The 10275-nt window shown below is 44.3% G+C and overlaps 1 protein-coding gene across 3 annotated transcripts; it reads right to left on the reverse strand.

Moving 5' to 3' along the window:
• Positions 1-21: 21 nt before the first annotated feature.
• Positions 22-9718, reverse strand: rpn2 (ribophorin II). Of its 3 annotated transcripts, none has more exons than XM_064306586.1 (18): positions 9571-9718; positions 8685-8872; positions 8290-8385; positions 7740-7915; positions 6945-7020; positions 6525-6659; positions 6111-6287; positions 5904-6022; positions 5649-5754; positions 4925-5016; positions 4697-4811; positions 4027-4221; positions 3796-3882; positions 3593-3688; positions 2992-3067; positions 2466-2595; positions 1348-1422; positions 22-771 (listed from the first exon to the last, which is right to left on the reverse strand). In XM_064306586.1, exons 1-17 carry the CDS (start codon positions 9581-9583, stop codon positions 1371-1373), a joined length of 1929 nt encoding a protein of 642 aa, XP_064162656.1. In that variant the 5' UTR covers positions 9584-9718; the 3' UTR covers positions 22-771; positions 1348-1370. The 3 variants fall into 3 exon arrangements, with proteins under 3 accessions (XP_064162656.1, XP_064162657.1, XP_064162658.1); XM_064306587.1 differs by lacking the exon at positions 9571-9718 and adding an exon at positions 9423-9564; XM_064306588.1 differs by lacking the exon at positions 1348-1422.
• Positions 9719-10275: the final 557 nt, after the last annotated feature.

Genomic DNA, 10275 nt, shown 5'->3' on the forward strand with positions numbered 1-10275 from the left:
AGAAACACACATACAAAAACGATGAATCCTCCTCATTTCTTTATTTTAAAAAATCTCACTTGCTGCATATCTTGTTGACAGCCCAGTGTTTTTGGGCTGCTGATAGGGGGACAGGATGCTCACCCAGCACAACTGGGGGGGAGGGATGAGAGGGTCGAGTACTGATCACACATTCATGGAGGCTGACACACAACAGCCTTACACAGTATCCCGCAATCAATGAATGCCAAAAAGAACAAAAATACATTAATTTATACCTCACTTCAGGAGACCCGGCTGACAGACACGGGGCATGCAGATTGATAAGTGACAATGGGAATGTACAAATGATAAAACCAAAACCATTAGACTGTGTGTGTGTTACAGGAAGCAGAAGACCCACACCACGAGCAGCAATCTATAACCAAACATTCACATCAACAAAAAGTCAATTTCTTTGCCTTTAAATAGCATTACTGACAAGTAAAAAAGGGGGTTCATTACCGAAAGCAAATCACAAACTCATTTTTTTCTTGCTCATCGTTTTGTGCTGAAAGAAATAGCAAAGCAAACACTCAATTAATTTTTTTTGTCACAATGTAAATAGTCTGACGTACTCCCTCACCACCACACAGTGTCCAGCAGGAGATCAATCTCCCATCTCAAACCCTAAACAGCAATGCATTTTGTGTCTTGGGCGTCCGTCCCCCAAAATAAAAGGATGAAAATCAAGAACGACAAAGGATCTTGAGATGACTTTCAGGTGTTTTCTGTGATCATTTATTCGCAACTCTGAAAAAGACAACAAAAGAAGAAAACAAATTAGCACTAAAATAATTGTGAAATGGATGGATTCACATGCAATCTAAAAAACAACCCTTATTGCCTGTTTTAGATAAGCACTGATTTTACAGTTTCATCCTTGAAGTGTCCACTTTTCACTTTTTGTTCATGCACTTTATTAAACCATGGACAGGCAACGCACCGACTCCCACAGCAACCTGACGCACACAGATGAATGTTCAAAGATGGATCTGGTAATGAGGGCTTCCTCAGGGTGCACACACACAGCAGACGTCTGGCAAGTTCAGGCGCAGCGATCCTTTCACTCGCTCACACCCATTATACTTATGTAGATTGGTTAATGCCGCAGGGGTGAACAAACGCAACCCCACCGGGACACACACGCAGAAGTTGCGGTCAAGCAGACAGGAAGGGGGAAGTGTGAGCACGAAAGCTGCAGTGGGATGGTTGGAATGTGGTCTGAGGGGGGTTACAGTACAGTGCCATGCACAATGCAGGGGGAGTGGGCATGGACATGGGCATGGGCATGGGCATGTGCAGGTGGCAGTCAGCCCTTACTCTGACCTGTGCTTTACTAGAAAAGGCCTCTACCGCAGGCTCCTATACTTTGCCAACCTACTACTCTGCTCTGCAGCAATCCTGAAATAGGAAGAGAGAGAGAGAGAGAGAGAGAGAAAGAAAGACAGGAGAGAGGTATAGACAGTAGGGTTAAAGAAGAGAAGCTCTACAGAAGGAGGCTTACGGAAGAAAAAGCAATTGCAAACTTTCACATGGTATACACAACATGCAGAAAAATAAAACAGGTTTCATTTCAGTATAAATTTTCAGCCAATAAGAAGTCCAAAAATATCTAGGAACATTGAAAATGCATCTCTGCAGTGTGTGTATGCATATTTGTATAACAATTTGCATCATTCCACATATTCATAATTATACATGTATATACATTATAAATTAATATATTGGGCAACTGGGCAGCCGATCCGGTTTAGGCACTGTTCTAGTTCACTGATGGGCCTCGCAGTATAGTTTCTAATACGGTGCTGACTGTGGCCACTCAGCCCTGCAGGTTGATACGTGACTTCTAGGGACTGGGGGGGGGGGGGGTTTGAGTCGGTCGGGCTTATAGCATCTCATCATATACCAGTGACACCCGAAAAAACACCTGCATAAAAAGTGCATAAAAATAATTCTGACGCAAGTCTGGTGGGTTGACTTGTGAACCGCGGTGTGATAATAAGAGAAGGCTGACATCATGTGCTTCAGAGGAGGACCCATGCTCGTCTGCACTCTCCCTAACTAGCAGAGTTTGCAGTAATGAGCACTGATTGGACATTCCAAACGAGGGAGGACAATGGGGGGGGGCATAAAAAAAGAAGCTAATGGCTATCCAGTCTCACAGGATTACGCATTCCCAGTTGTCATCTTCAAGCAGGTGATGAGTAACAGCCAGAGACGGTCCGGTGATTACCCGCTCTGCTGGAGAGGCTCTCAGGTTCACCCACACTGAACCCCCCACTTTCCCTGGTCCCTGCGGAGCGGAAAACCGGGTCCCCCCGCACATCCTGCCCACTTAAACCAATCGCAGCTCTCCATGAGAGAGCTGCACAATTACTCTGTGTTCCTCCTGGAAGAAAGAACCATCAGCAGGGGCTCAGGCTGGGTACACGACGGGGACACACCTCTTTACTGCTTTCTGGGCCAGCATGCGGTTCCCCGCCAGGAAGGTGAGACTGCCGATGATGGCCAGGTACTTGAGGGTCTGGAACATGTCGAGGTGAGTCCAGTACACGTACATCAGGCCCAGCATGGCTGAAACGACACAGAGAATTCACAGCTGGATCTGAACAAACCACCAATTTCAGGTTGCAAGGGTCACAGGACTCCATACAAACAAGGAACCGATAACGCCAACTGTACAAGGCATTTAAATGTGTGGCACTTCACAGGGTGTGGAAATAGCAAGGCACAAGGAAATATGGTCACTGGTTCCATTTCATGCCTGTACTGGCTGAAAGAAGGGAGTTTGGGGGGTGTCTGTCCTTCCAGACCTTTCCTTAATAAGATCAATTTTACCTCACAATCTGAAGCTAAAATGAGGACTAACTCAACAACACAGTTTACATGTAAATCCAATACAATGTTTAACGAATGGAAGTTTAATGATTCACAAGGCAGTGACTAAGGCGAGGTGCGGTCCGCACTCACCCGCATGGCCCACGTGGAAGAGGACCGAGCTCGGAGAGAGGCTGAAGTTGGAGATGTTTGCTCCCAGCTTGATCCACTGGACACACAGACAAAGCACTCAACACGCAGAATCATTTCATACACACAATAATTTCACATAAGTCTTCCCAGAAAATTTCTCAAGGCTTTTAAGCAACAAAATAAAAAGGACTGCTCAACCTTTTTTCCACAGGCACTGAAAGATAGCACTTTTGCAAGTCACTATGACTGAAAGCCTCTGCTATATAACTAAATTATTAATTGTACTTTAACCCTGCTGCTAATATGTCTAGATATGCAATGTGAAAATATACAATGCATGTACAAAGGTTTGATAGTATGCAAGTAGGTTTAAAAACCAAAAATGTCGTGCCCAATCAATGTACAAAAACGAGAAAGTACTGCAGAACTCAAACTCCAGTGAGCTCCACAACAGCCATTTAAGATGATCATTTGAAAACAAATTATAATTCACAAATAGACATTCATCTCTTTACAAAAAAGGCTATGTGCACCAAGAATAGCGCATTCCCTCTGCATTAAAAAAGGCAGTTTCTCCTGTAGCTGCTGCAATGGGCCTCACCAGGATCAGCAGGAGCAGCAGGGGCGAGAGGACCAGGGCAGTGAAGGTGTTGGACACCACAGTGGGAGGCTTCTTCTCCGGCTCCCGGAACAAATGCTGCAAACCATGGAATGGATGTCAGTCCAGAAAGAACAGGCCCTTCATGCACAATCTCATGCTACATCCCGGACTCTGCGGAGCCAAAATGGCGGCAGCTAGCATACCTGGATCTCTGGTTTGGGAATGTAAAGCGTTTTGGGCTGGATCACGGAAGGAGCCTCTTCCTCGAGGAACTTCAGCACGACATCCGCCTTAGGAGGGAGGAGGAGACTGTTAAACACCTTAGAGCAACTTTCATCGATACACAGAAGAAGCTTACAGAGATGCAGGTGCACGTAAGTCACAGGAAGAGGCTAGGAGGAGGAAGGGTGGATAGGTGGGAACGAAGGACTCACCACGTTCCAGAGGATGGGGTTGTCCAGGGTGGCGTCCCCCACGATCAGGTAGAGCGTGTAGGTGCCAGACATGGAGTCAAACTCAGACTTCCTCTCCGCTGTGTCCAGCTCAAACTTGTACACCTTCTTGCTGTCTGGCTCGGCCACAAACACCACCTCCTGACCCGTTTTCTGATTGTGCAGCCTCACAAAGGTCTGGAGAGGCGGGAAAATGTCTTATGAGATAATGTTTTTTAAATACAGCCCTACAAAACAATGACGGAAATAACGCAATAGCATGTCAGAGGGGTAAGCAGGTGAGGGTGTAATACAAGAGATGAAGAAGCACAAAATCTACTATGAAACATTTGAATGCAAGTTTTCACACCTTTGTAACTCTGTTTCAGAGTGGTCTAGTCTTCTTTTCTTTTTTTTGCTTCAGAGTCATCTGGTGATCAAGATGTGCATGTGTTCGACTATGTATGCGAGTGAGTGTGTGCATACGTGTGAGAATAAGCTTAAATGTGCTTTTTGTTTGGGCTCCATTGGACCAGGGACAGCCATGACCCGAAAGCCCACATGGCTGTTCAGCAATATATGTGCAGAGTATTTCACAGCTGGAGCAATGTGCCTTTTAAAATGTGACAGCAGGTAAGTGTACGAGGCCCGTGTCAGTAGCCGCACCGCGTACCTGGTGAGGGGTGAGCTCCACTCCAGTATTCACATCCACCAGCTGGAAGGACATGGCAAAGTTCTGGTGGCTGTCGGCAGTGAAGGCGCTCTTGGCCTTGGAGGGATGGTCTACCCTGTAAAAACACCGGACCACAGACAGCATTATGAACGGCTCCCAGAGACTGTAAATGGGGCTGGTGGTGGGTGTTGAGGGTTAGGGAAGACGTTTTGTGTCTGGTTTGCTGACCTGATTGTCTTGGTCCCAATGCTCTGGTCTTTGTCCACCACAGACAGATCCATGTTGGTAATAGCGACCTCAGTGGAAACCTTCACTTTCAGCTATACCGATAAGGGAAAAAAAAATAATAATAATTTAGACATTCCACAAATACAGTTCATTTTGGACCCTGCGTCACTATGGCTATGCTATTGGCACACAATTGCCAATCCCAAATGGGAAGCCTGGATCCTACAGAAGGGAAGCAGATGAATAATTGGGCACTTAAACCCTCAATACGCAATGCAGCAATTAAAAACCAGGTCCACAAGATTAATATGCATGAGCCTGCATTTATAGCTGGTTTTATCTAATATATGATTCTGGGACTTGGTGCCCATTCGTCATGTGATATTGCATTCATATCACTTTATAATTCTTTTATATTTTAATTAATTAATTTATTTATTTATTTATTTTCATATTACGGACAAATACGCCCAAACATAAAACCACCCTGAAAATATTTTGGTATAATACAAAAATGACCTGAGAGCATAAAAGATTAATTTCAGACATTTTTAATGCAGTTAATAGGCAAATCTTCATTCTACCTCATGAAAATTCTTTATTATGCGATTTTTCAATCATGAAGTTTTAACTGACATGTAATTCATATTTTGATACGTTGGACAACAGAAACACTTATGATTCTAAATGCATCTCTATGACATGAGAGGCATAACCCACTCACCTCAACATTGTTGGCCACCAAGCGGCTGTCACCGTCGACAACCACAGAGAACTGATAGTAGCCACTGGCTGGCTGGCTGGCCATAAAGTTCAGCTCAAAAAGCCCACTGTAAAGCAGAGGAAGTGAGGAAACTAAGTTTGGTACGGGGCATTACTGCTGTGGGCTCAGTAAGAAAAACACGCACAGAAACACAAGACTCCAATGAGGCAGCCCACGCGTGCAGGTGCTCGTGCAGATGCGCCTGTTCAGACGTACTCTCTGAGGGTGAAGGGCTCCTGGCTCAGGATGACGCTCTCCGAGGCCACGGACACCGCGCTCGTCACCAGGACACTGGCAGAGCTGAGAGGCTGGGACAGGACGTCCGTCACCTGGAGCTGTGGGGGGAGAGGGGCAGAGTGAACCCCAGGACAGCAGGAGCATGCAGACATGACGGGGGAGCTGCGCTGGACCAGGGGGCTGTACCTGCAGCACCGGCTGGCTGTGGGACACCGTGGCCGGGCCTTGAGCGCTGACGATGACCGGTATGTGGAAGCGGTTATTGGTGAGGGCGCCGGCTGCACTGGCTACGCTGAAGGCCTCGGACAGAGAGTCCCACGACTTCTTACTGAAGATGGAGTTCACCAGCTGAATCACCTGGTCCTGTAAAGGAGAACATTACATTTCACTACAAAGTATGTCACAACACATATAACCAACGGGAATGCATTTCATAATCAAAACCAGAGAATTCTGTTTTGCAAACAGGAATGAAGAGTTTCAGTGAGACAAGAAGTGCGGGGCAAACTGACAGAAATACATTAACCGGAACGCTTGTTATCGTTAAGTGTCCATTTACATGGTTTTCAACCAAGCGAGCAGAATGAGGAAGAACTGTACCTCTTTGAGAGGGGGCTTCGTGTCCACATGGTCGGACAGGGCATAGGCTGCAGAGACAAAGAGGGCGGTCACCTCCAGCCCCTCCTCAAACTGCAGGTAGACTCCACCAAGTTCGTCCAGCCGCACAGCCAAGTCCTGAGAAGATAAGAAAATGATGCTCAAGCACTTGCAGTGTACCAGTGAATGCGAAACAATCCACCGGACACCGTGTTCCATTCACAGTACTGACCCACGCAAACATAATCTCAATTACAACTCAAATATTATAAGGTTTCATAAGGTAATTTAATATCTCATGTGCTGATGGTCTTATTTTCCACTCACATTAGTTAATAAGCTAATGGCAGTGCAGAAGTCTGAAGTAAGCAGTGGTAAGTCAGCACAGGTAAGACAGGACCCCTGCTCAGCTGCCACACTCACCTCGATTTCCTCCAGGATTCCACCCAGCTCAGCCTGCTGGGAGAGGCGGGAGGCAGTCTGCAGGGCCAGAGTGATGCTACACAGGAAGAGATGGATTCACCATTAACTCAGAGGGCTACAGCAGCGCGGCACAGGAGATCAGTTGTAATGCATGGCTTTGTTTGGTCAAACAAATATTTGCATAGTTTAAGACATAACTTAAAAGCCACTGTGCCCCCTTGTGGCCATTGAAATAAATTAAATCGTAGAGTTAAATTGAACAGTGAGCTTGTTGTACACAGGGACAGAGTTACAAAACAGCTGGAGTCAGCACAAGTCTGTAAAGTTCTGTGGAATTTAGCAACCAGTCATTATGGATTAAATGAGAAATTAAGGAATAGTATCACTGCCCACTTTTGCACCTGACACATTCCTCATATACATATATATAGAACTGATCTGCACTCAATCTGGGTGTGGATTTTGCAAAAGATAAATAAATAAATAAATTCTAAAAGGGGGTGGGGCAGTAAAAAAAAAAAGTCAGTGGTTCAGACTATTGTACCATCTTTTTGGCTTGTTCCTTTTGAAATAGTGACTAGTTTAAGCAAGACTAGATTCCAGCTTTTGTACTCATCTCTCTTTCTGACATCACAATAGATTTTTTTTGTTCATCTTCTTGCAGACCGACTTAAATGTGCACTTTTATTCTGAATTGCAACTGTGCCCTTATTAAATGTGACTCTGCTGTCCAGAAGATTTGGGGTAGTCATGTCTACAGGTAAACGCACATCACCAACAAAAAGGGCTACTTACGCCAAGACATTGTCCTCTTTGGTGATGCGTGCAACGAGGGCACTGACCACTTCCTGCGAGGCCAAGGGAAGTCCAAGCGAATTGAGCGCGCTCACAGAGCGGTGGATCTGTGAGACCGTGGAGTCCTCGCTCACGGCTGCCAGCAGGATGTCGCGCGTCTCGTTGGACACAGGAATCTGCACAAGGCACAGGTCACATGCAGCGACTGATGACAACTGCACATACAGACTGATTTTGCCAAGGGAAAGGGCCTAAGAATATCACCTGAAGCATAGGCACTATATTTGACCATTCACTCTGAAGTGGACAAAACAAATCAGTCAGTGTAAATTTTAACAGGACAGTATGTATAGCAGGTGAGCTATCACAATGGAGGTGTGCTTAAAGAACGACTGAACTAGAGGGATGCACTAGCTGCCATGGAATGGTCACTTAAAAAGGTGGCACAGATATGTTCCACAGAACAAGTGTGGAGCAGGGCAGGTTCAAGGACCATCACAATGGAGGAAATGCACAGAATTAGTGCCCTCGAAAGAACCTGATTTATTACCTCACATCCTGAAATGGCCTGGCTGGCCTCAGAAGCAAAGAAGAGCGAGTCGATACTGGTGGGATCTAGCTGGGACTTCAGAAACTGGCATGCTGCCTGCAGAGACAACATATGACCAGCATTGTCATATATATATATATATATATATATATATATATATATATATATATTTGCAATAGCATACATTGCTAATGAGTTAATCAAACATTCCACACAGTAATAAGACCTTTGACAAGCCAAATACCCAGAATACAAAAACCAAGAGCTCACCTTAAGTGTTAAACTGACATCAACAGAGACTGATATTAATAGTAAGTCTTTGGCTTCCCGGTTCTCTTATGTATGTAGAAAACACGTATACAACAGTATACAACAATGTGTATATATATTCTTACGTATTCATCAGACAACGTGGCACCCAATTTGCTCAGTCCAACGATGGAGTAATAAGCTGATTCGAGATCCGTGAAGGGCTGGTTCAAAAAGTCTTTCAGTCTGGCAACATCCGCAGCAGACAAGTGGTGGGACGGGGTTAGGCCTTGGGCGCCCAGTGCCAGAGTGATGAGCACCAAACAAAACAAACCTGCCAATATATATTATTTTATAAATCAACCAACATCTAAACCAACTTTATTTATTGAACTAACTGAGTGGCCATTCATTTCAGTGAAGTCATTTAACAAGAGCTACTTACCTAGCCATTTATTTACCTAACAATAGTAATAAAACACGTTTAACGTAGCATTACGTTTTCCGTAGCTTCTTGCTAAATTAACAGGCCTCCTTAATAGTTTTACGTCGCGTTGTACGTCATCCCTTATCAAACATATAATTTCATTCATTGCATTTGAATATGAATCCGAGATGCAACTGCTTTGCTAGTAAAACGTCATCAATGTGACAAGGGCGATTTCTTCGGACGCTAGGCAGCTACGTTGGAAATTCTGCCCCGATAATGCAGTGTATGCTGTTAAGTTAGGTACCGCACCACTGTACACATGTAAATGCCAAGTTGCAACAAACGTTTCATTCAAAATAACCTAGCTAGTAAAAAACAACTCAACAATGCCGAGAGAGCAAGCTATAGCGAACTTGGTATGAAGAAATGTTAGACATGCATGCATTTCCATTACCTTCACGTGCCATAAACGGTTTCCTGAAAACGAAATTATAACTCGCAAATAAATTCGTTGTACGAGACGTCACAAAATACTAATAGTTATTCTTCAGTTACATCTATAATAAATAAGTATGTGTAAATGTTATCATTAAGTTACTTACGTGGTTGTGCCATGTCGCCGACTGAAGGCTCACCAATACCGACGGAGTACTTCCGGGACCTGCAGAGTAGTCCATCTCATGGATGTCGGGTGGACAGAGTACTATTTAAATTATTCAACGGCACTAAAATTTAAGATTAAAATGCAGATTGCCTTTGATACATTTTATATTTGTATTTCAAACTGTATGGGACATTTAGAACAGAAGACGTGTCACATTCTAACAACTAATGCAAGTAGGAAACAGGGTACCCCGATGAAAGAATTGGTACTTGCCATCTATGGCTTATGAATGGTTTATTTAAAATACGAGGGACACTTTCTTCTGCTGAATAAAACCAAAACTGATCATTGTATAAACGATATGACTTTGAATTTTGAAAGTGCCTTTATAATGTTTACTTAGGGAATCCAAACCTTAAAATTTGACATAATGAATGCAAACCTTAACATTTGGAGTCATGACGGTTTCAGCATTGTGTCGGTTTTTAATTGGGTTGTTTTTGCTGTCAGTCAACCACTAAGCCCGCCCTATCCGTCACCATTTGGAGTACATTCGTCATTATTGTAGGCGAAATAGAAAATGTGTCGCTGAGGCTATTTCAAAGAGAAATATTCTCCTTTTATCAACCCCAGCTTATGGCAGAGGTGCTTAGACCAGATGAATTAAACATTCATAAAATATCCACGCTCTTCAGGTGAGGCT

Source organism: Anguilla rostrata, chromosome 13 (assembly GCF_018555375.3).
Source record: "Anguilla rostrata isolate EN2019 chromosome 13, ASM1855537v3, whole genome shotgun sequence".
Classification (NCBI taxonomy): Eukaryota; Metazoa; Chordata; class Actinopteri; order Anguilliformes; family Anguillidae; genus Anguilla; species Anguilla rostrata.